Genomic DNA, 24,800 nt, shown 5'->3' on the forward strand with positions numbered 1-24,800 from the left:
TGAACGAAATGTGGACCAGTGATGTTTTCCTTAATTCTAACATGAGGGTGCTTTGATGATGCGTCAGGTAGCTTTTGACACAGGACCTCATGTGATGTAATGGCATGACCCAAAACCGCCGCGCCCCACACAGCCCCTTTGCTGCAGGTCATTTGTGCCGTGACTCGGCAGTACTCCAAAGAGTAACGAAATGGTCAAAATTCAAGATGAATTGCGTTGATGGTAGACTTGAAAGCAAGTGCGTGGGATGTGTGTACGAAGTGCTGCGACAGACCCGAGGACTCAGCGACGCACTTATCATAGTTGATCATGTGGAGTTTCACGTCCATAAGATCATCATGTGCAACTGCAGCCCGTACTTTAGGTGAGTAGGACACACACAAGAAAAAGACTTGGTCTTAGTAAAGAATTGTAGAGCTGAAAAAATGTCAGTGTGTTGTGATGTGATGCTTCAAATATCATACCAAACGTATGTTAACGCACTGGTTCTCAAATTGGGGTTGGAGGGACAAAGACAGTAAAGCCCAATTCACACTGGCTGCGGAACGGACGGAGTGCCTTTTCTGTACGGCGGCCGTATGGACGCCGCACGGGTAGAACGCATTCACGTCTACGTGTCAATTCACACCAGCAAGCGTTCTATTTTTTCCGGACGCCGCATGCGGATTTTCGTGAAGCTGAACAAATGACAAGACCCGGACAGGAAGTCGGGAGTCTCGCATCAAGGTAAATCTGGTATATTTCAAAATAAAACCGTTTGCAAACTCGTTTTTTTGGGAGGGAAGCTAGCTAACTACATAGCATGACATGAGTCGGACAATTAAGACAAAATATCAGCTCAGAATAAATTAAACATGACAAAATAACACTATTTAAACACAACATGGTAGAAGAGCGATGATAGAAGTCCCAGAAATAATGTCCCAAAAGCATATCGATTTGACAACAGGCAAGCGTGGCTATTGTTCACAAAAACAGGACTCTATATACACGGTTGTTATCGCGTGAGCTCAACTCTGCAGCGTGAACCCCACGTGATCTTGTGGTCTGGCAGGTGCAGATTTCCAGACACGCTACACACGTGGTGTGAATTGGAGTCCTTGCGGAAGCTGTGCGGAAAACGCACCGCGTCCTTTCCGCAGTCAGTGTGAATTGGGTGCAAAGAAATTACTCCTTCTAATTAACTTTAGACCAATTAAAAGCTCTGAGTTGATTGCAACATGCTACATAAATTTGGCTACGTACTTCAAAAAAACAAAAACAAAAACAAACCAAAAAGTGTTTTACAGGAATAAAGTCAAATTTGTTTTCGTCTCAAACTTTCTCTAAATGTTCGCTAGACATTCACCGACACTTTTAATGGCCTTTCTTGTCTCAACATGCTCTGACCAAATTTAAAGTTTCCACGCGACAAAAACAGCCACAGAGAAAGACTAGTGAAACGTTTGCGACCTTGAACAAACGAGAAATTATTCGTTACCTTCACAAACGCTTACCCTCAGTGGGATACCTGCTTCAAGGGTTCCTAGTCTCCTAAACTACGATGTACCCCGCTACCGCACAAAGAAATCTGGGATGGGCTCCAGTATGCCCACGACCCTTGTGAGAATAAGCGGTTCGGAAAATGGATGGATGGATATTCTTATAACATTCAAACTGTCTGCAATTTGTTATCGGAACATTACAACTTTTTAAGATCTTTGTCATTTAGGGGTTGATGTGGCAGTTACAGGTGTTGGAATAATAAGGGAGTGCTTGGAAAGATGTTGCTCAAAGCCTCAAATTTGAGAACCTGGTCGTCGGTCATTTGTATGCTTTTGTACGAAAGAAATATTGAAATCTTCTCTCTGTGTTCCCCGATGTTCAGAGCCCTCTTTCTACGTTGGTCCAGCCCAGAACAGAAAGTCTATGCCATACAAGGTCTTACAGCTCAATTAATGCAGCTCTTCATTGATTTTGCATACACCGGCTGTGTGTTGGTGACAGAAGACAATGTCAAGGACTTATTGATAGCCTCTGATAAGTTCAACGTCATAGGCATTGTCGAAATCTGCTGCACGTTTCTAACAGAGCAGCTCTGCCCAGAGAACTGCATCAGCATCTGGCAGTTCACAAGGAGCTGCCACACCCCACAGTTGCAGAGCAATGCCTACCAATTTATTTTATACCACTTTGAGGAGGTCACTACAACGATCGAGTTGCAGCAGCTCTCTATGCAAGATTTCAGTGACATGCTCGACAGAGACGACCTGATCGTGAAAAAGGAAAACATTGTTTACGAGGCCATTCTGCATTGGATAGCACATGAGCCTTGGGAGCGGGGCAAAAACATGCCGATACTTTTGGCCAAGGTAAGTTACAGCTATATTAAAGGGCTAGTGACCTGAGATCTGGTCCGGTTTTGGTCGAGACAAAAGTAGTACGGTTAGTTGGCTGGGGTCACGGAATTAAAGCGGTTTTCTACTAAGAAAACAATGTGTGTTCAAAAGAGTGTTAAATTTGCATCACACAACTGCAAACTTGAAAAAAGTCAGACTCCATTACCGCCTGGCACTAATTTTCTGTTCGTATCACTGCGCGGTGCGTTGCATCCAGTTGAGAGACGCGCATGTTCCACCGTAATCATAACTTTGAAATAGGGATGCACAGTTAACCGGTACTAATTTGGTGTTGGGGTACTGCGTCATTTACAACAATACTATAATGCATTTTATATGGTACCGGTTTTTGCAGCGGCAGTGCTCATCAAATGACCTTACTGAGACTCCTAACTAGCCTGAGGAGTGATAGCAAACAAGTAGCAGCGTACTGTCGTAGCGTGGGTCGCTTCCCTGCTGGGGAGACCGTGTGTGTGTGTGCGCGCACGTGCGTGCATGAGTGGTGTCTGTGTTTGAGTGAGGGGAAGTGCATTTATCTATCTATCTATCTATCTATCTGCCTGTGTCTAAAACAGCATATGGCCTTTAATCAGTCAATCACTCAACACTCAATCAATCAATCAATCAATCAATCAATGTATCTATTCATGCAATTGAATGGATGTCAATTATACAAGGATTTTTGCTATTTGTAGGCTGCCCAGGTCCCTATCACACACAAATAGCAGGGGCAAATAGTATAGAAATATATATTGTGGTGATATTTATTTTTATTTTGTCTTCATGAGCATACTTGGCATTGGAGTAATCCAAAAGTAATCAAGTTACATTACTTTAATATTATGGTCCTTGGATTCCGTTACTAACTACTTTTTTTTTTTTTAAGCAGATAACTTGTTACTCTAACGGAATATATTTTAAAATTAACCCTCCTAGACCTGATCGTAACGCTAATGGCTCTCGTGTCTGGTAAACGCTTCCTTGTGCACGTCTGTCAGCTGGATGTAACGCGTCGCACAGTGATACAAACAGAAAAATAGTGCCAGGCGGTAATGGAGTCTGACATTTTTCTAGGTTGTGGTTTTGTGATGTAAATTTATCACTCTTTTGAACACACATTCTTTATAGAAGAAACACGCTTTATTTCCGTGACTCCAGCCAACTAGCCGGACTACTTTCATCTCGACCAAAACCGGACCAGATCTCGGGTCACAGGACACTGTCAGCGGTAAGTTAGTGCTGACGCGCACCACTGTAGGTGAAGATTCCATACAGATTCATGTCAAAAATCCCGAACTATCACTTTAATGTTCAACACTCAATACCTCCAGTCAGGCCCAGAGGTGTCAAATACACGCCCAGAAAGTAAAAACCCTGTCACAATTTGGCTTTAGCCACAAGTGCCTCTACTCAACCAGCAGGTCAGCGAGCCCCCCAAAAAGCAACTTTCTGGACCTGGACCTGACACCTCTGGTCAGGCTCAGAGTGAGTAATTTGGCGGTGAATTGCTGCTGGGCTGGGCTGCAATATACTTTGATTAAGCCACTACTCCAGCATGCTCATTAATTTCTTCCGGCCCATGCATCCATTTTTAAATCAGCAAATACAGTGCCTCTACGACACTTGAAACCAACTATGACAGGCCATTATATTCTACGTAGCACTGAATACCTACCTACGGATGACTCCAAGTCACAGTAACTTAATACTAAAAGTAGCAATGATTTAATACAGGACTCGAAACAACAACACCACAACTTTATTTGACCTAGTCTGTAAAAATGGTCCTCAGTTGGAAAAAGGGTGGCAAGCCCTCTCCTCCTGTCTGAGAAGAGAACCTGCACGAAGTTCAAGTATCTTGGGTTCTTGTTCACGAGTGAGGTTAGGATGTAGTGGGCATCAACAAGCAGATCGGTGCAGCGTCTGCTGTGATGCAGACATAATATTGGTCAGTTGTGGCAAAGAAGGATCTGAGTCGAAAGGCGAAAGCTCTTGATTTAGCAGTCGATCTACATTCCTAGGTGAAGGTAGGAATTTCCCTTCCCGACAATCGTAAGGACACACCGAGACGCAAGCGATAATCTTCATAGATAATCCTGCCGTGTGTGTTGTCACCACACACAGCACCTCCCGATATCGGCACATTTTTTTATTTTTTTTTTATTTTTTATTTTTTTAAATTAATTATTTGGTTTTTGTTTTATACACGCACACACATTCTCCACAAATAAACGTGGTCTCCAGGTGGGACGCCAACCCACGCCGCCAGAATCGAACCGAGGGCAAGCCGGTGGGGAATCCAAAATCTAAACAATCATGACGCAGCAGAAAGTCCGTGTTCGCACTATTACACTTTTTTTATTTTTATATATATATATATATATTTGTTTTTAATTAATTGCTTGTATTTTTTTTATATCTATACACGTGCACACATTCTCCACAAATAAACGTGGTCTCCGGGTGGGACGCCAATCCGCGCCAGCACCGAGCCGAGGGCAAACGATGTCTCGCCAGTGCCCATTTACACTGCTTTAACTCTTTTACTGCCATACGTTATAAAAAAAAAAAACAACAACTTTGATATGGCAAATGCTTTGATCATTCACGAAAAGAAATACATTGCTTCCATCTGCTGGCCATAGTTAAGTGTTTTTGATTCCACAACCCATTGACCGGGTAGCGCTGCAACGTCTAAAAAAATAAAATAAAATAACGTAGTTGATGTCATTTAACATTTATGGCGGCATACATCATGATTTTACTGATCGTTATTAAACGTTTTTGGCAGTCAAAGAGTTAAACAACACGTTTCCTTTTTATGCCGCTTTTTGGCTGAAAACCAGGATTGACTCATGTTGACTTGGAAGTCATGTTTCATCTCGAGAGGTTTTGCGAGACTTCCTGTCACCTTCTTGAATGAACTCGGCTCGTGTGTAGTGTGTGATTGTGCGGCTGCACACCACACACGGTAGGTTCGAAACTGTAACTCCCATGATTTTTTCTCTTCACGTGTGGTGTCTGTCAAAGATTGGAAATCAGCCGACAATTTTAAAATCTTGCTGTGTGAACCAGGCCTAACACTCAAAACAATCTTCTTGCCACTGTGTAGGTTCGCCTTGCACTGACCAGTCAGGAGTACATCACCATCAACGTGTTGACTAACCAGCTGGTGCAGAACAGCCGTGAATGCCTGGAGATGGTCAACTTTGCATCACGCGTGATTAATCACATGGCGGCAACCTCCGTGTCTGCATATTACAACTTGGTGGCCCGTCCTCGCCTGCCTTCCGCTATCCTGCTGGCCATTGGCGGCTGGAGTGGCCCGAGCGCCACCGAGTGCATCGAAGGGTATGACGTCCACGCTAATTGTTGGGACTACCTGTTTGACAACATGGACCAACCTCGAGCGTACTGTGGCGCCACCTTTCTCAATGACGCCATCTACTGTCTGGGCGGCTTTGACGGCACGGAACACTACAACACCGTCAGCCGCTTTGACCTGAAAACACGCACCTGGCAGGAAGTGGCGCCTATGCACTCTCGCCGATGCTATGTGAGTGTCACGGTGCTAAACGGTTGCATCTTTGCAATAGGGGGCTATGATGGACATGTTAGACTTAAGACAGCGGAGTACTACACGCCTGAAACCAATCAGTGGACTCTTATTACCAGTATGCACGAACAAAGGAGCGATGCCAGCTGCACCACCCTCAATGACAAGGTGGGTGGAACCTGAATGGGGATGTCTTGCCATTCAGGTCTACTTGAATTCATCACCCACCCCCCACATCCTGTGATTCCAGATTTACATTTGTGGCGGTTTTAATGGAAATGAGCCCTTGCAAACAGCTGAATATTACAGCCCAGAAACCAACGAGTGGACAATGATGGCCCCAATGAGCAGCCGCCGCAGTGGCATCGGAGTCATTGGGTTTGCTGACCATGTTTACGCAGTGAGTACAGTGTAAGACATATTTGCACAATTAGAACAGATATGGAATATTACAAATGGATGTATTTTTAACCAATTTAATCACATTGTACTGAACAATAAACGCAAACACTGCCTCAAGCGTTCATTCAGTGGTGATAACATTAATTAAGCGTCTGTTCCTAAAGGTTGGCGGTTACGATGGTGAAGTCCGTCTGACCAGTGCCGAGGCCTACAACCCTCAAACCAACAACTGGATCGTGTTGCCCAACATGCAATGCCCCCGAAGCAACTTTGGCATAGAAGTAGTGGAGGATTGTCTCATTGTTGCCGGGGGTTACAACGGCGTCTCCACCACCAGCCACGTGGAGTACTACGACCTAACGACTGGTCTCTGGTCTCCAGCCAGTGACATGCAGATTTCCCGTAGCGGTCTGACTTGTTGCGTGATGACCGGACTCTGCAACATGACCCAATGTGCTATCATTCGAAATGAACTGCCATTGCTCTTCCTGGAAGACGATATGACAGGAATGGATGAGGATGTCTAAACATGACGTGTCAACTGCCCTGCGAAACCAACTGAAAATGGTTTCATGACCAAGAGGGAAAAATCAATAAAAGAGAAAACAGTCATTCCAAAACATTCTGAGTGCTACTTTTTTTTGTTTTGTGATTCTTTCTGACGTACTGAACAGTCGAGACAAAAGTCTCACCGAGGATCAATAAACTATTTTTTGGAGATGTTTTGTGCTTTTGTTTAAAGGTTGATATACAATTGATTTATGATGTATTTTTGCCCTTTGCCGAACTGAGGGATTACAGCCAAAACTGCACATGGTGGTTTTGCATCACAAAAAAAAAATGTTACCATTGTGGTGATGGGGCATGCCTCCAACTTGGAGCAAAAGCAGTTGGGTTTTCCACATCAACTCAGGCTGGTGCAATCCTACCCAAGCCTTGTTTTATGAACTGATGAAGCCTTGGATGAGAGGCAAAACGTCCTTGTTCTAATTTGTATTTTAAGTAAAGTTTAACCTAATCTAATTTTTATCTATCTGGCTATTCTGGCATATAGGGCATAAAGGACTGTGGTTGTGGCAGCTGTCCGCCATTGACAATGACGACAAGGAAGAGATATTGTTGTGGTGTTTGGGGCTCCATCGAGGGGTCTTAAGCTACTACCGCCAATGCTTGTCTACAAATTCCACAAAAGTGGCTCTGAAAATGTCTCATTCCAACTCCAGGTACAGAGACACTCCTTGACCACATCTACGGTGACTCGTTCACTCCCATTGACGGCTAGAGATGCCAAATGTGAAATGCAAATGAATGGGTTTCTAGTGAGTGGGTGACAACACAAATTCTGACATTCTTAAAGCCCCAGTGTGTAGCTCACGACCGCCATCTATCGGTCAAACAAGATAATGCAATGATTTTAAGCACACGAACTACGGCGTCCCAGAGAGACCCTACTTCAACAGCCTACCACCAATTTCACCGGAACAGAACGCAAACAACTTCTGGTATTCCCTCGAGTGATGACGTAAGTGAATTGCATTTGTTAGACATACTGTACAGATCCCTAATAATTGTGATTTAGTCATTTAATTTCAGAATTAATATTTTTGTCGGCATTGTTTGGAAATACTGTACGTCAGCTAATGATAATGGCTATCTATGTTCATATTTGTTAGTGTAACTAAACCATGCAACAGAGAACACACAGTTATGTTATACGTTTTATAGACATGTGGACCATCTCAAAGGGGGCGAGAGAGACGACGAGGAAGAGAACGCGGTGCCTCGTAACGTACAATTATGTCATCATGGAAAAATAATTCCATTCGAGCATGCATGTGAATGGCTCAAAACATACCTTTGCTTGGAATATGTGGTATTTAGATTACATCGTTTGCTGATATGTTTAGTATATCGTGCAAAAATAATGGTGTTAACTGAACGACACATCTGCAACTCAGACTCGTAACCCCCCCGTGTCTTGTTGCTACTAACCACTCAGAAAAGTGCTGCTTACAAAAACATTTGAAACCCTTTACTCAGATATCGATTTGTCACCATGTTGAACAATTTTACCTAATAAATATCACTAAGCAACTTAATTAGTTTTGATTGAAGATACAACAGCTTCCTTGTACTTCGATGTGCAGGAATTTACATGGCTTTCACAAATAGTCTTGCTCATGTAATAATGTACTTCATTGGCTCAGTGACTTTCAGTTCATTGTTTGGTACCTCATCTGACATACAATTGTTACCTTCTTGCAGAGACTCGTACAGGAAATTACCATGGAGGAACATGAAGATATCCAAGTCCAGCTGATAGACTGACACCAAGAAATACTTTTTGACACATTGCTGACACATCAGCACCACCATGATTTCCTGTACCTGGATCCCAGACTGCAGCACCTTGGTGGACTTGTAGCAAATAAGTGACACTTTCCCAGATCCTTGAGGACAATACAAAGGTTTTTTACCTGGCATATAATTAGTCCATGTCTGACACTTGTTGTTGTAGTTTGTATAACTTGTATATTGTTGTTGTGTGTTAATTTGTACATTTTGAATAACTAAAAAAATACTATTTCCTTTGGCGTCAACATGCAGTGTTCATTCGACACCTAACCTAACACTATTTTACATGACCAGAAATGTAAAACATCAAAAGCCTGGAGAATTATTATAAATGCTTGCAATGACAAGGAATTCTTCATTGGCCAATGAATGTAAGGTACAGTACATGAAAATGAATGAATAAAATAAAGTAAAATAAAAGTCTACATGAAATGAACATATTAACTAAAAAAAAAAAAAAATGCTGTTAGAATATAATGAGCTACATGAATTGCAGTTGTTCCAGAATTTTACCAATACGCTGTGCATTTCAAAATATGGAAAATAGACATACAGGTTTGGGCCAAAAGTAGTGTTACAGAGCAGGTATGTGTTGTACACAGCTAAAATATCTGATTAACTCAATACCATGATGTTTTTTTTTTTTTTGTGTGTGTGTGTGTGTGTGTGTGTGCTGACATTGCCCCCCATTAACATTGCAACATTCCTCAAACTCTCCCGAACACAGTATGATCTGTAACACTACTTTTCGCCTACTCTATGATGTTATTGGGGCAAAATTAAGGAAGGCTTGTCCATTGATTGTGTGAACAGACTGCAGTAAAAATGAAGTCACTTCAATGTTTGCTGGTTTTATTAAGTTTGACATGCTCCTTGACTGCACAAGTACATGTTATGGAGTGAGGGCATGTTCCCACCAACGATGATATCATATTCTTCAAAGGCTTGCTGAGGAAAGTGAGGGAGGAGTCACTCCATGGCTTCAGACACCTGGTCAGCAGGTCCTGTGTAAAACAAGTGGTGCTTGTACATGTGACCATTCCGTATTGCTTCACACAAAAAGTTCATGTAGTGTGCAATGCCGTCCATATGTAAATGACATACCAAGACGTCGGCTGACTTCAGTTTGTTGCAGCTCAGATATGGTAGGTGGAGATACTGGTGGTACAACACCGAAGCCTTCTGGGGTCCTCCATTCAAGTGTCCTCATTCGGGGCATTCCAATATGGCTGCTGACTCTCCCCTTGATATTTTTTTTTCTTGCAGGTCGGTGATGTATTTAAACGGTGCATGAATGCTTGTATACATCAGAATATGGTTCTGGAACCCCTCAAGTTTGGCTGTTGATCTAGTGTGACACAAACAAAAACACAATTATAAAATAAAATAGAATAATTGATGATACTACTATATGTCACCAACTTTCCAACAAAGCCCCCAAAATAGAGGTAAGATCTTTAGTTTTTGGGCCCAAAACATTGTATTAGCTAGATAAAAGTAACTTGACTGCATACTGCATAGAATATGCAAAGGCTGCTTGCTTGTCGAATTTCCGTGGAAAACGTGGCAGCCTGTAAATTCTTGTGCACCCAATTACACAATGGACCAGTACACACTTGAGTGAGAGAGTTCAGACTCTAGCAGTGCTTACGGTACAGCCAGCATTTAAGTCCAGAAAGTTATTCCCTGCCGAAAATTAATTTCGAGAACCCTATTTTCACCAACCACAACGAAAATAATTTTCAACTCCTCCACTAATACAGTATGCTTTAGATTCTCTATTGAAGTTATGGGCAAATATACCTCCGAAATCACAGTTACATTACATTACACAATAACTTGCGCATTTACTCTAAATATAACGTGCCAGCGGGAATCTTTTTTTTTTTTCAAAGCAAGTAGCTACATAACGAAATCGTTCGAGTGGTGCGGAGTTGCTAATCAACAGATACAGTGATCGTAAAACAAAGGTACGAACATCGTATTAATTAGTACGGAGTATACTTTTTCTCTCGCTCTCAAAACGTAAACACAAATGTACTCTTACTTACAGGTCAAGTAGAAAGCAGTCGAAGGCACCGGCACGTCCCAAACCTAGTCTTTTCCTAATTTCTCTCCATCTGGCAAATGCGGCTACAATATAAACTCTTGTTTTGTCGCGCTGAAATAAAATAAATTCCCAAAGTAAGTGTGATGCTTGATAATGCTCTCGTCGGGGACCGGAAACTCTTCTTCTTCGTGGACATGCGGTCGCCATACAAACCGGAAGTGCGTTCCAAAAACGCGTTAAGAAATGGAGCGGTGAAATTTGTCTTTGACGGCACCCGTAGCAGAAAGATGGCGGCGAAACATGGCAGACACTAGCAGGCGAGGCGCGGACATGTAAGATAATTTGCGATTTCTAGACTAACCGTTATATTTTAAAAAAGTACGTTTATGCGATACAACATATCTTTTTACATACTACTAACACAAACAATTGTTTTTTTTTTCCGAATGATTTATTATTTCACCACTAGATGCCACTGTATAATACTGAGTGTACCTTTAACTCACTTTTTGGTGGGACTAACAGGTCTGAGTAAGACTGATACAGGACAAGGTATAGATGGTATTGGAAATTTAATATTAATTGGTTAGTTTTACATGTTCTCCCCGTACCTGCGTGGGTCTTCTCCAGGTACCCCTCCCACATTCCAAAGACATGCATGGCAGGTTAATTGGGTGCTCCGAATTGTCCCTAGGTGTGCTTGTGAGCGTGGATGGTTGTTCGTCTCTGTGTGCCCTGCGATTGGCTGGCAACCAGTCCAGGGTGTCCCCCGCCTACTGCCCATAGCCAGCTGAGATAGGCGCCAGCACTCCCCGCGACCCTTGTGAGGAATAAGCGGTCAAGAAAATGGATGGATGGATGGTTAGTTTTAGAGTCTAAATATTACACATTGGTTGGCTTAAACATGTCATTCCAACTCCAGGTCTTTAGACCCTGTCCTTACCTACATCTATGGCTAAGGTGGCAACTCTGGCAACCCAAATTCTCACGCTCATAGATCATTTTTTGGTAAGAATAATGTATTTTGGGTGCAACTGAATAATTGCTGTGGTTATTATGGTATTCAATATATTATTGGAATTTTATAGTTGAACTTGGTGATGTTTGAGTTAAATGTAAAGCTGGGAGGCCTTGATGATGTGGATGATGTCACCGCAGATGGTCAATCTGGCTTTTGACATAGAATGCTACCATGATGTAATCGCAGCAGACTCCCACCCATCTACAACCTTCTACGCTTCGTTGCGTGACTCCCGCTGAGGCTTCGACAGAAGTCGAAAGTGTTGAAGACATGGCAACAAATTCAAGATGAGTTATGATGGACATTTGTCATACAAGTCTGGCTCCGTGTACAACCAATTACGCCTAACGAGACAACTGAGCGATGCCGTCATTACGGTCGATAAAGTCGAGTTTCACATTCATAAGATCATTTTGTGCAACTGCAGCCAGTACTTTGGGTGAGTTGCTCTAATGTCACATTAGTATTTAGCAGAAGTGTGGGACTCAAGTCACATGACTTGACTTGGCTCAAACTGAAGTTACCCATATTAAGCTTGCTTGGCAAAAAACTTGACAAGCCCTGCCTGTTTGAAAATATGTATTTTTGCCGAACTAACTTGAGACTTCCTCCCACCTCTGCTATTTACCCTGGAAGAAAATGTCAAAAATATCCTGTCTCTCCTTTTCAGAGCCCTCTTTCTACGTTGGTCCTCCCCAGACCAGAGGGTCTACACCATACATGGTCTGACTGCTCCGTTAATGCAGTTATTCATTGACTTTGCGTACACCAATTCCGTATCTGTGACAGAGGACAATGTACAGGATTTGTTGGTAGCGGCCGATAAATTCAACGTTATTGGCATTGTTCAAACCTGCTGCACATTTCTAATAGAGAGGCTCTGCCCAGAGAACTGCATTGGCATCTGGCAGTTCACAAAGAACTGCTATGCTCCGGAGCTGGAGGACAGTGCCCACCAGTACATCCTATACCACTTTGAGGAAGTTGCCACGTCGGATGAATTGTGGCAACTCTCAATCACGGACTTCTGTGACATCCTGGACCGGGATGACCTGATTGTAAAAAAGGAGAACACTGTTTACGAGGCCATACTCCACTGGATTGCACATGCCCCACGAGAACGAGGAGAGAATGTGGCTCTGCTCCTTGCAAAAGTAAGTCAACCCCTTGACATGTTGGGAACATGCGGTGTGGTTTTAATATTCTGAATAATTTATTTGTTATGGTATGAGGGCTGCAATAAACAAGAAGACCGGGTCTTTACTAGGGTTGTAAGTACATGAGGTTGGTCTTGGTCATAGAGCATGGTGTCAACTCAATCACGTTTTAATTTGGTCTTGTTGTGGACTCAGACATAGGGGACCAGTCAAGATCCTAGTCAACACTAAAATTCCAGATACAGCAAGGCAACTGCATATATTTATGGATGTAATTGAAAATCGATATATTTTGTAGATTCTATGATCCTTAACCTGGTTCTGTTCTCAACTTGATATCAATTTGAATTTGGTCTTAGTCCCGTCTCAAACTCAACCCCTTAAAGTCTTCATTTTGACTACTTTCAACCTACTTTGGTCTTAGTTCCAGCTCGGTCTCAAGCTATGCAAAATCCTGGTCCAAATTTGTATCTACCTGCTTTGTTTTTAGTCAAGTCTCCGCATTCTCAACTCTTTAACGTCTTAGTTTTCATTTTTTTTTCCCTCAACCAACTATTATCTTGGTTTCATTCAATTGCAACCCCAAAATGTTTTGGTCTTGACTTCTTGCCCTGCTTTGGTGTTTGTTTCTACTTGTTCTTGAGCCCTCAATATCTTGATCTTCACTTTGTCTCAGCTATAGTTTTTAGTCTCAGGTTGGTCTCAACCCCTGAAAATCTTGGTCGGTTTGGTTTCATCCCTCAGTGTTATGGTCTCAGATTATGTGGTCTTGACTAAACATAAGCCAAACTTTCACATTCCTTCCACAACTTTCAAAAACAAAAAACAACATAATAGTTCGGTGAAGACTGCCCTAAATTCTCAGATGAATGACATTTGAGTGTCTTCTTACCACTTATAGGTGCGTCTGGCTCTAACCAGTCAGGAGTTCATCACCATCAATGTGCTGACCAATCAGCTGGTGCAGAACAGCAACGAATGCCTAGAGATGGTGGCTTTCGCTAGCAAAATTATAGGTCTCATGACCGCCAACTCCGTGTCTGGATTCTGTAACCTGGTCGCCCGTCCTCGCCTGCCTTCCACCATCCTGATGGCCATCGGCGGTCGCAACGGCCGAAATGCTGCACATCGCATTGAGGCGTATGACGTGCACACCAACTGCTGGGGCTATCTAGTAGATGACATGGATCAACCCCGTTCGTACTGCGGTGCTGTTTTTCTCAATGACTCCATCTACTGTCTGGGAGGCTTTGATGGGGCGGAACACTACAGCACAGTCAGCCGCTTTGACCTGAAAACACGCACCTGGCAGGAAGTGGCGCCCATGCACTTCCGCCGATGCTATGTGAGCGTCACAGTGCTTAATGGGTGCATCTATGCAATCGGAGGCCACGACGGACGTGTGAGACTAAAGTCAGCGGAGTGCTACACTCCCGAGACCAATCAGTGGACTCTTATCGCCAGTATGCACGAACTGAGGAGTGACGCTAGCTGCACTACCCTCAACGACAAGGTAGCTGAGGTCAGGAAGATACATTGGTATTTTGCTGACCTTGCTTTAATCGGCTAGTCACCTTCATGTGGTTCCAGGTTTACATTTGTGGCGGTTTTAATGGAAATGAGTTCTTACAAACAGCAGAATATTACAGTCCAGAGACCGATGAATGGACAGTGATGCCCCCCATGAGCAGCCGTCGCAGCGGCACCGGAGTCATTGGCTTTGCTGACCATGTTTATGCAGTAAGTAGTATAGTATGATACAGTAAACCCTGCCGTGAATAGCAAAAGATGCTAGTAAGATGCTAATAATAAACACTCCCTTAAAAATGTTTACAAAAGTGTAAGGACAGACTATGAGCACACAACACTTAAACATAATGTCAAATTCATCTCACAATACACGACACCCCAACAGCCCAGCCTAAATTTAGCTCCTCCCTGACAGACAAATTGATGCTAGCATCTCAGCCAAGATGTCGTCAGCAGACCTCCTTGACATCAATTATGACATTTCTATTAGCCAGGGCTTTGGTACCTATAAAGTGACATACAAAATCAACAACAAAGAACTGCAAAGAGGTGCGCAAGTAGCTGCTGTTCACTAAAACTACAAAACACTTGATTGGTGACTTTGGTGTTCTTTGGTGTTAAGAAAATGTATCCACCCTCTTAATTGTGCTCTTAAAGGTTGGAGGTTATGATGGTGACATCCGTCTTTCCAGTGCTGAGGCCTACAACCCCCTGACCAACAACTGGATCTTGCTGCCTCCCATGGAATCCCCCAGGAGCAACTTTGGCATCGAAGTTGTCGAGGATCGCCTCATTGTTGCCGGGGGTTACAACGGCGTCTCCCCAACCAAACTGGTGGAGTTTTACGACCTTACCACCGGTCTGTGGTCTCCGGCCAGTGACATGGGGGTCTCTCGAAGCGGTTTGACTTGCTGTGTGATGTCTGGACTTCATAACATAACCCAATATGCTATGCTAAGGAACGATCTACCTTTGCTAAACTTGGGAGATGAAATGATGGAGATGACGGACTAAGCCAGACCAAGGATATTATGCAGAAACGTTCCAGGGAGTCAATACACTACCGTGGTGCCTTGAGTTACGAGTGCCCCAACTTCAGAGTGTTTTAAATACTCCAGTAAAGTGAGAAACGAAGGAAAGCCACAGTCACCTGTGCACTTTCAGCTGTTTAATGAACGGGACAAAGAGCCAAGCACAAATACAATATGAAAACACTTGCAAGGAGCATGGAACAGACACCAAAACCGAACTAACCGCATGGTAGATAAACACAAGATGGAGTTCCTGATGCATCAAAAGCACATAGCATGGAAAGGCAAAACCACACCACAATATGACCCTTGAGCAGAACATCGATCGTAAGTCACACGGCCATGTTTTGAGCTTGAGCCAAGAATGCATTGACCATGTAAAAAAAAAAAAAAAAAAAAAAAAGAACGCTTCAGGTTCAAATGTCAGCAAAATAAAGACCACTTCCAAGTTGTAGCTGATGTGCTTTTCTTACCTTAATGCCTTGAAAAATTGTGTACGGTAATTAAGATGGTAATACTACTGTAATATCCCATGAAAACAAAATGAAAGCAATTATATGTTGCTGCTCACTGGTGTATTTAGCCCAACAACAGAAAACCTGGATGAACGTGCATTGTGGGAAAAAACATATTAAAAAAAAAAACATCTCTTATTTCAAAGGGGAAAATGCTAAGTTCTGCTTGATATCTAATTTGTTGATGAATTTCAACACAAGATCAGCTATTGGACCATTTCTAACTGTTGGTTGAATTTGTGAAAACTGGGTCAAAAAAGATGATACACTGAGGGGCCTATTCTCTAAAGGTTTGCGTCACCTTTGCACCGCGCTAACCGGTAAAAATGGAGCAATCCGGGAGCGCCTAATTCACTAAACACGCGCAGATGGGGAAATCCGTCACTAAGTGCGCGGCCAAACAGTTTGCATACATTTGACACAAAATTTGCCCACCTCAATGCAAATGAGACTCATTGATGTACAGCGTCTAATTCATTAACGCCAGCGCAAATAGCCACACCGAGTTTGCGTGACGCAAATAACGTTTTTGGAAAGCATGTATTAACCTGCCGCAACCTTGATCCCAGGATCATGACAGCAGTGCATGGCACGGTGCATGGCGCTCTCTGGCTGATCAGAGAGAGAGAGAGAGAGAATGGCGGGGAGGCATTTTATGATAATTTTTACGTGCCAGACGCATACTGTACGCATACTGTACTGTCCTCAATTGGGACAATTGGGATGCACTCCTGTGCATTGTGTGTGCTGCGAGGCATACACAACTCAATATATTTGCAAAATATTTCATTGGAACACGAGGTTTGCCTGCAACAGCAGTGGCTATCAAAATAAGTCAATAATTTCGTATAACTTAACTCATGTGAACATTATTTTGTTTAGCTCAGTAAAAGTCCCCTGATGTTCCCCTGCCCTTTTCATCTGTTTTTTTTTTATTTGGCACCTTCCGCTGGCCCTCTTTTACCACCATCACTCTCCTCATTCTCATTTTGTTTTAGAAAATAATCAGCAATAGACCGCTTCATTTTTTATTTTTTTTTAATTCGCTGCCCTTTTCCATGAGCCCTGCACAGCTCGCTACCACACCACAACCGCCTCCATTGTTTTTCCGCGCGGCGGGAAGGATGGATCATTTGAACTCTCCAAGCCAAGCTTGCATTTCCCATTGCGTGCGGATCTGCCATAACATTTCATGAGTGGCTAGTCACGCCAACAGTGAACCATATTTACAATATAATATGGACCACTATGGATGATTGTATGTACGGTATTTTTATGACTTTGGCGAAGACCGGCGGGCGCCTTTGCTTCTCTCGCGCAAACAACGAAATGGGCGTCTGCCACGGCGTTGCTCTCTGCGTTGCTGTCGGTCAATCAGATGACAGGTGACGACACGGCCCCCCTCGTCTCCCGACGACCGGCGCTGCAGAACCACTGCCGAAAGGGTTCTAAACAGTCTCGAAAGTGTCCCATGGAGACAACCGGGGACAAAAAATATATAGTCTGATGGAAAAACGTCATGTTGTATATGTTTGTATGTAAATTGTAGACTGCGCGGTGCACGTGTACACGTATACTGTGCCGATCAGGAAGTAGCCAGCCAATCACATTGCAGCGGGTCATGTCACTCAATTACTGTTGGATTGAGTCGGCGCACAGCGGCGCGCTCTTGTTGCTACGGGAGAGCCAGCGGAGGACACGGCGACATTCGAATGTACGTTTTAAACACAGTGCAGAGGGAGCATTAATGCACTCGCGCTGTGCGAGCGATATTATTTTTCCACCAGCACGCACTTGAAAGTCGCCCGCATTTGCGAGTGAAATGCTTGCACTGTCGAGCCCTGTGATGTCAACCGGAACTATGGTGTACATGTCCCTTTTTTTGGGATTATAACTCGAGTGACACATGCGCGTGGGGGATTTCCGTGCTTTTAAGCGCCGCCTACTGGCGGTCGAGAGGAACGAAATAGAAACGGTACTTTGGTTAATGCATTTGTCATGGTTCGGCTCTCAGTCCTGTTGTGGTGTGTAAGTTATCCACGTTGCTTTCTGTTGTAATTTGCTTTGGTTAGTCGCTATTCTCGTTTTTCCTATTTCCTTGGCTATTGCAAGAGCTTTTTGTTCATTACTCATTCCTTGCCTTTTTGCAAGCGTTTTTTGTTAATTGTATTATCCTTGCCTTTTGCAAGTGATTTTTTGTTACTCTAATATTTCTTGCTTGTATGCAAGTGTTTTTGTAGTGTTTATTCGTGTAATAAACAACAAATTGTATTTTCCCTCCTGAGCCTGCGTGTTGTGGGATCTATTTTTTGCTGTCGACTAGAGTCGACACTTAACAGCGTTAGTGGAATATGAGAGAAGCGAAATCCAGCATTTTTTTTTTTAATCAACATCAGAATGCGGCCATTTTGCCACTTGCTGTTGGATGAAAATGACATCACAGTTGCTCAGGTAACAACCAATCACAGCTCAGCTTCAAAAACAGGTGAGCTGTGATTGGTTGTTGCCTGCACCCTGAGCAACTGTGATTGCATCTTCATTTGATAGCAAGTGGCAAAATGGCCACACCCTGAGAAAGATAAAAACGGCTGGATTTTGCAGCATAACTCATATTTCACAAATATGCAATATTAATCAGAATGTCATGTTTATACTAGTGAGGTCACAAATAACATTATTGTCAAGAAATGTTTAAGGTTGACTTTCCCTTTCATGGATATAATTATTTTAAATCACATTTCCCATTGCAAACTTGAGCCAGTCAAAAAGGTGACTGTATAGGGTTATCAAAAATAAATCAGCCAAACGTTGGCTGATGATGAATCAGGATATGAATTGTTGAGAGGCAAAAGCTCCTTCCTCAGTTTTTAAATAGTTAAAATCTCATGATTTCCTTGCCTGCTATTGGAATTCACTTAATAGTTCCTTAAGATTTGTCAATATCTTTTTTTCCTAAGGTACTGGTTGCTATGGAACTGATTAATGGCATTTCGATTCATTTCAAAGGGAAGAACACAGAAGTCTTTTGTCAAAAGCCAGAATAACTCAAACTACTCTGATGGGAAGAAACAAACAGATTCACCACCTCGTTTCAACCTCGCCAAGACCTTTTGAAAACTTTGGTATCTCGAAGCTAATCAGTATCTGCTTCTGTTTATTTTCCCAACATCAATTGCGTAGAAGTTCCTACAAGTCAAGTTCCAGAATCAAGCAGCTCTCTTGTTGCTGTGGAAAACTTGAAAACCGGGTCCAGCTTCCCCTTCTGCTGCCACCCTGTCAGCTTCGGCAACACATAAACATGCAAGTCAGCCCTTGTCAACTGGTGGGGGTCTGCTATTTCAACCACAAAGGACCGGATTCTATCAACGTCTTCCAAGTCTGTCAGTGTGCAGACATAACCTGTTGAAAAGCTCCTGCTTGTCCCACTCCAGGTCAACTACTTAGGATTTTGTACAAGTGGCTGCCACCAGAATTCTAAATTCACCTTTAGCAATTGGTTATATTAGATATCAGTAAATCTGCCTGGAGAACTTTAATATTCATGACTCTGCATCTCATCATCGGTAGAAATCCGACCTGTTGCGGTCTTGGTTTAGAAAGTCTTTACAATTAAGGTACTGGCGCTTTAATAATGTGGATGATGTCACTGCTGATGTCGACGGCGGCTTTAGACACAGAATGCCACCATGATGTTATGGGGCAGTTCTTGTTCGACTCCTGCTGGAACTGAGCAGAAGCCAAAGTTGTTATAAGAAATGGCAACACATTCAAGATGAGTAGCAATGCTGCATATTTGTACAAGTCTGGCTCTGTGTATAATGAACTGCGTCTGACAAAAGAACTAATCGATGCTGTCCTCATAGTTGACAAAGTTGAGTTTCACATCCACAAGATAATCCTTTGCAACATCAGCTGGTACTTTTTGTGAGTTGACCTACAGTCAGAGAAAGAAATTCAATGAGTCCCCAAAATTGAAACCATGTTGAATATAACCTCTGTTTCTGATATTTAGAGAACTTTTCCAGCATTGGTCAACTCCAGACCAGAAGGTCTTTGTCATACAGGGTCTGACACCACCCTTAATGCAACTTCTCATTGACTTTGCATACACTGGCTCATTGTCTGTGTCAGAGGAGAACGTCAAGGACGTGTTGATAGCAGCCAATAAGTTCAATATAAAAGGCATCATTCCAACCTGCTGTGCATTTCTAACAGAGCAGCTGTGCCCAGAGAACTGCATCGGCATCTGGCAGTTCACCAAGAACTGCCACGCCCCGGAACTGCAGCTCAATGCCTACCAGTACATCCTGTACCGCTTTGAGGCCGTTGCGAGGTCATACGAGTTGGGGCAACTCTCCATGCAGGACTTCTGCAACCTCCTGGACAGAGATGACCTGATGGTGAAGGAGAATGCAGTTTACGAGGCCATCCTTCACTGGATCGTACATGCTCCTGAGGAGCGAGGCAAAAACATGCCGGTGCTCCTGGCCAAAGTAAGCCAATATCCACATCTGGGGCCTCATGTACGAAAGGTGCGTACGCACAAAAAATATAGCATTAGCACCTTTCCACTCTCGTGTTCAGATGTATCAAGAGTGAAATGAGCATGGGAATGTGTGGTACTTCACGGCAACTCCTTGGCAAGTTGTAGAGGTGATGCTGGGCAGTTGCGCTGTATAAATATATTTATGTAATATATTTAGATATAATTTTACACCCACGGGAGGGGAGGCGGGGCGGTGGATTTTGGCATGCATGCGCCAAAGACGTAATTGTAGTGGGGACACGGGGGTGTTGTAGGTAAGGCGAACGACATGCTCCTCGGTTGCATGGAGGTGGAGGGGTGGCTGGGTTGTGTGGGTGCGCGCGCAGGTTTTCCACTCACTAATTGATCAATGACAAACTGATGCCCCTTAAACAAGCGCATTCAACATGCCCTCTATCGGCGGTGGACATGCCAAGAAATGTCACTGCGGGGCGCACGGGGAACGGGGGTTGTGCGCGTCTTCCAAGTTTAAACTTCCACGATCACAAACAGATCGATGCTCCTCAAACACACCATTCATCTGGTATCGACAGCGGCGGAAGGTTGTCTTATATTATTTTATTAAATTTAACTTAAAGCCTGTGCGGTCACAATCTGATGCCCCTTCCGCATTCAGCCACTATTGGCGTTGGCCGACATACTCTGAAGGCACTTTCGTCACGGCGGTTGTTATTGACTTCTGAGGACAACCAGCCAAAAATCATAGTTTTTCGGGCCTCTACTTTGTTTACAAGCGTCTCCAGTTCACATCGGGGGTTTTTCCCCATTGGTGCCTCATGCTTTATAATGTGGTTATTTTATCATGCATCGTCGTAATCATTCCCAACCACAAGCCCTTTTTATACCAATTTGCATATTTGCGGATGTGGAGAGCGAGGAGTCTGGTACTCCAACATTTCCGCATTGATTGAGATGTATGAAAGGAATGTGCTTGGATTTGTACGTACGCACAGATTCGTACATCTGGATTTTTTTTTGGTGCGTGCGACATTTTCCGGATATGGACGTATGCCGAATTTTACTATGAAAGCCACGCAAGTCTTCGTATATGAGGCCCCTGTCTCATTACATCAGTACTACATACTCATGTTATTGTACATGTCACCCCAAAAAAATTGACAGTGGGCTAAAAATGGCCGGAGTTGACGCACGTTCTCTACCTGCCACCCTGTAGGTCCGTCTAGCTCTGACCAGTGAGGAGTTCATCATCAACAACGTGCTGTCTAATCAATTTGTACAGAGCAGTGCAAAATGCCTGGGTATGGTTAGTTTCGCTCTCACAATTGTACGTCATATGAAAGGCAACTCCATGTCTGTGTACTGCAACCGGATGGCCCGCCCTCGCCTACCTTCTGCCATCCTTTTGGCGATCGGTGGTTGGAGTGACTCCAGTCCAACACACGTTATCGAGGCGTACGATATACAAGCTGACTGTTGGGATTACCTGGTGGACCACATGCAGCAGCCCCGAGCGTACTGTGGCGCCGTCTTTCTCAATGACTCCATCTACTGCATTGGAGGATTTGATGGAGGGGAACACTACAACACCGTCAGCCGCATTGACCTCAGAACACGCACCTGGCAGGAAGTGGCACCCATGCACTCTCGTCGATGTTATGTGAGTGTGGCAGTACTAAAGGGCTGCATCTACGCAGTTGGAGGTTACGACGGACGCATCCGACTTAAGACGGCGGAGTGCTACACGCCTGAGACCAACCAGTGGAGCTTTGTCGCCAGTATGCATGAACACAGGAGCAATGCCAGCTGCACAACACTCAATGGCAGGGTAGGCTGAGATTAGCAATGTTTGTTTGCTCTCAAACTGGGATCAGTAAGCCAGAGATCATGTGTCCGTAAAATGATTTGAGAACTATGTCGTATCATTTCAAAACAAATGTATTTTAATACACTTATTAAAAAGAGTTGGGAATATTTCAGGTGAAATTTCAAAACCTAAAATGCACTAAGGTTGACCGCCCGCCACTTTCTTTGGCACCAAGATGCCACAAGAGGGGTGAAAGCACTATTTTATATTGGATGTGGCTTTGGCCTGAGGAGAAAAATGACAAATAGAATTTTGGGGTTCTTGGGGGGTCCCCTGTAAAGATCTGTGAACTCAAAAAGACCCTGCTTTAATTCACCTGTAATCCCCCCTTTGGTTCCAGGTATACATTTGCGGAGGTTTTAACGGAAATGAGTTCTTGCGAACAGCAGAATATTACAGCCCAGAGACCAATGAATGGACAGTGATAGCCCCCATGAACAGCCATCGTAGTGGCATCGGAGTCATCGGCTACGCTGACCACGTTTATGCAGTAAGTGTAGTTTTACAAACCCTAGCTTCTCCATTGTGTTTAAAGTCTTGTCTTTCCTTTGTGAAGGTCGGGGGATATGATGGTGACGATCGCCTGGCTAGCGTCGAGGCCTACAATCCACAAACCAACAATTGGATCTTGTTGCCCTCCATGCAGTGTCCTCGAAGCAACTTTGGTATTGAAGTGGTGGAGGATCGTCTCTTTGTAGCTGGTGGTTACAGCGGCACCTCCACCACGAACCACGTTGAGTACTACGACCTCACCACCGGTCTATGGTCTCCAGCCAGCGCAATGAGGATCTCACGAAATGCCTTGACTTGCTGTGTGATGACCGGATATCACAACGTGACTCAATACGCTGTGATACGGGACAATTTACAAAGGCTCTTCCTTGACGATGACTTGGAAATGATTGATGACATCTAGATCTTGTAGAGATGCCAACCTCACTGAATACAGATTCATAGAAACCAGAAGCAAAGAAAATGAAAAACATCTTCGCTTTCTGATTTATTTTCATATGCTTCACAGTCTTTTAAAATCTTTTTATGTTTTCCCTTATACTAGTTTTATCAGATAATGGACAATATCAGAATCTGTGTATCATTCATTCAGTCATTTTCCCAAACAAAACGGGATGTACAAAAGCAAAAAAAAAACTTGTTTTCTCAATATTCGTTCCAAAAACCAAAATGAAGAAAACGGAGAAAGACTGGTTTTACAATTTCCGATCTTGTGCACAAATAGAAGATGGCAAACAAGGACAACGGGCAATTTGGACATTTCATCCAGTTTGGTATTAACACTTGACGCAAGTTATGTGACCCAGAAGAATTTTTTTTGTTGCTATACCTGACTCGTGGATTGACTTTGACGTGGTCATGTCTTCTGGCCTCAGAGTTACCCTCTCATCCCCGCTGTTTGCAATTCGTAGTGCAAACTCACTGATCTGTCTATATTTGTGGATAGCCAATAGCCCATAAACGCCCATGCAAGCCGTTGAAGCCACCGGACTGCCATTTTACCAATCCTATCTCACGAGCAGATATGTATACGTACAGATTAGACATATACAGCTTGTACGCTCTTATATAGGGCTGAGGGGTGGCGTGGGATTGGTGGTTGACTGGGTGGTAATTATTTTTTAACAAGTGGATGATGGTATGTGCCTCTTTGAAGACCCCCTTTTTTCTTTTAGCGCATATCCAGTATACGGATCAATGCACGACCACAAGTCAGATTTAAAAAAATAAAAAATAAAATAAAATAAAAAATAAATTGCTCCCGGGTCACGCAACTTGCGTCAAGTGCAAATGTCTCAAACTTCCCAAATGGCCCGTTGTCAGTGTTTCCCATTTCCCATTTTGCACAAAAGTTATTTTGAATGTTATTTTATTCCCAACAATCTACTTTCATTTTTTGGCTGCACTGCTTTCACTTCATGTGCTTTAGACATTATTTTTGTTGTGCCATCAGATTTCAGCCCCTAAAGTGCCGCAATATCAATTTATTCTGCTCAGGGCCATCAGAATCAGAAGTTCTATGTGATTTAAACTAAATTAGCAATGAGACCAGTCCAATTTTATATTCACCTCACAGGGAATGATATTAGCAATTTTTAAAATCCTGATTGGTTGGTAAGAGCAAAACTGTTCGACTAGCAAAACACATCTCAAGTGATCTGCACACATTAATACATTTGTGACCTCCTTGAGAGCTCTAGTTTAATTTCTAAGCAGCGCAAAAGTCAAAATTGTAATAGAAATGTATGAAAATAAGCAATTATTTGTGTTTTTAGCCTAGCTGCTAGCTAGCGCCGCTTCTTGCGAAAGCAACCCAAATTTCCTAGCCTCAAACATATTTCACAAATGATTTACATAAATGTGAGAATAAGCGGATCTGCTAATGGATGGATTGATGGACATAGCAACCAAAAAAAGTCAA

The 24,800-nt window shown here is 43.3% G+C and overlaps 3 protein-coding genes and 1 long non-coding RNA gene across 5 annotated transcripts; 3 read left to right on the forward strand and 1 right to left on the reverse strand.

Annotated features, from left to right (window-relative positions):
• Positions 1-104: 104 nt before the first annotated feature.
• LOC144019765 (kelch-like protein 10) lies at positions 105-6,863 on the forward strand. Its single transcript, XM_077523065.1, has 5 exons — positions 105-364; positions 1,868-2,351; positions 5,491-6,102; positions 6,185-6,334; positions 6,501-6,863. The coding sequence occupies exons 1-5, from the start codon at positions 105-107 to the stop codon at positions 6,861-6,863; spliced, it is 1,869 nt and encodes a 622-aa protein (XP_077379191.1).
• Positions 6,864-7,699: 836 nt separating this feature from the next.
• On the reverse strand, positions 7,700-10,976 carry LOC144021370 (uncharacterized). Its single transcript, XR_013284113.1, has 3 exons — positions 10,743-10,976; positions 9,796-10,039; positions 7,700-9,695 (listed from the first exon to the last, which is right to left on the reverse strand). It is a non-coding gene; the product is annotated as an uncharacterized LOC144021370 (long non-coding RNA).
• On the forward strand, positions 10,196-15,766 carry LOC144021345 (kelch-like protein 10). 2 transcript variants are annotated; one of them, XM_077525573.1, is made up of 5 exons: positions 10,196-11,073; positions 12,433-12,916; positions 13,821-14,432; positions 14,510-14,659; positions 15,107-15,766. In XM_077525573.1, exons 1-5 carry the CDS (start codon positions 11,042-11,044, stop codon positions 15,461-15,463), a joined length of 1,635 nt encoding a protein of 544 aa, XP_077381699.1. In that variant the 5' UTR covers positions 10,196-11,041; the 3' UTR covers positions 15,464-15,766. The 2 variants fall into 2 exon arrangements, with proteins under 2 accessions (XP_077381699.1, XP_077381708.1); XM_077525582.1 differs by lacking the exon at positions 10,196-11,073 and adding an exon at positions 12,008-12,201.
• A 4,001-nt stretch (positions 15,767-19,767) lies between these two features.
• On the forward strand, positions 19,768-23,535 carry LOC144021338 (kelch-like protein 10). Its single transcript, XM_077525562.1, has 5 exons — positions 19,768-19,919; positions 20,008-20,488; positions 21,716-22,327; positions 22,707-22,856; positions 22,923-23,535. Exons 1-5 carry the CDS (start codon positions 19,768-19,770, stop codon positions 23,280-23,282), a joined length of 1,755 nt encoding a protein of 584 aa, XP_077381688.1. The 3' UTR covers positions 23,283-23,535.
• The last annotated feature ends 1,265 nt before the right edge of the window (positions 23,536-24,800 follow it).

The sequence above is a fragment of the Festucalex cinctus genome, chromosome 1 (assembly GCF_051991245.1).
Source record: "Festucalex cinctus isolate MCC-2025b chromosome 1, RoL_Fcin_1.0, whole genome shotgun sequence".
NCBI classification, from domain to species: Eukaryota; Metazoa; Chordata; class Actinopteri; order Syngnathiformes; family Syngnathidae; genus Festucalex; species Festucalex cinctus.

Excerpts from the sequence above, each read along its gene's own strand:
- LOC144021345 (XM_077525582.1), top strand. The coding sequence starts at position 12,050 with ATGAGTTATGATGGACATTTGTCATACAAGTCTGGCTCCGTGTACAAC. Across the intron at positions 12,202-12,432 it reads AACTGCAGCCAGTACTTTGG|AGCCCTCTTTCTACGTTGGT; the intron begins GTGAGTTGCTCT and ends TCTCCTTTTCAG. Across the intron at positions 14,660-15,106 it reads TTGCTGACCATGTTTATGCA|GTTGGAGGTTATGATGGTGA; the intron begins GTAAGTAGTATA and ends GTGCTCTTAAAG.
- LOC144021338 (XM_077525562.1), top strand. The coding sequence starts at position 19,768 with ATGAGTAGCAATGCTGCATATTTGTACAAGTCTGGCTCTGTGTATAAT. Across the intron at positions 22,328-22,706 it reads GCACAACACTCAATGGCAGG|GTATACATTTGCGGAGGTTT; the intron begins GTAGGCTGAGAT and ends CTTTGGTTCCAG. Across the intron at positions 22,857-22,922 it reads ACGCTGACCACGTTTATGCA|GTCGGGGGATATGATGGTGA; the intron begins GTAAGTGTAGTT and ends TCCTTTGTGAAG.
- LOC144019765 (XM_077523065.1), top strand. The coding sequence starts at position 105 with ATGACCCAAAACCGCCGCGCCCCACACAGCCCCTTTGCTGCAGGTCAT. Across the intron at positions 6,103-6,184 it reads GCACCACCCTCAATGACAAG|ATTTACATTTGTGGCGGTTT; the intron begins GTGGGTGGAACC and ends CTGTGATTCCAG. Across the intron at positions 6,335-6,500 it reads TTGCTGACCATGTTTACGCA|GTTGGCGGTTACGATGGTGA; the intron begins GTGAGTACAGTG and ends CTGTTCCTAAAG.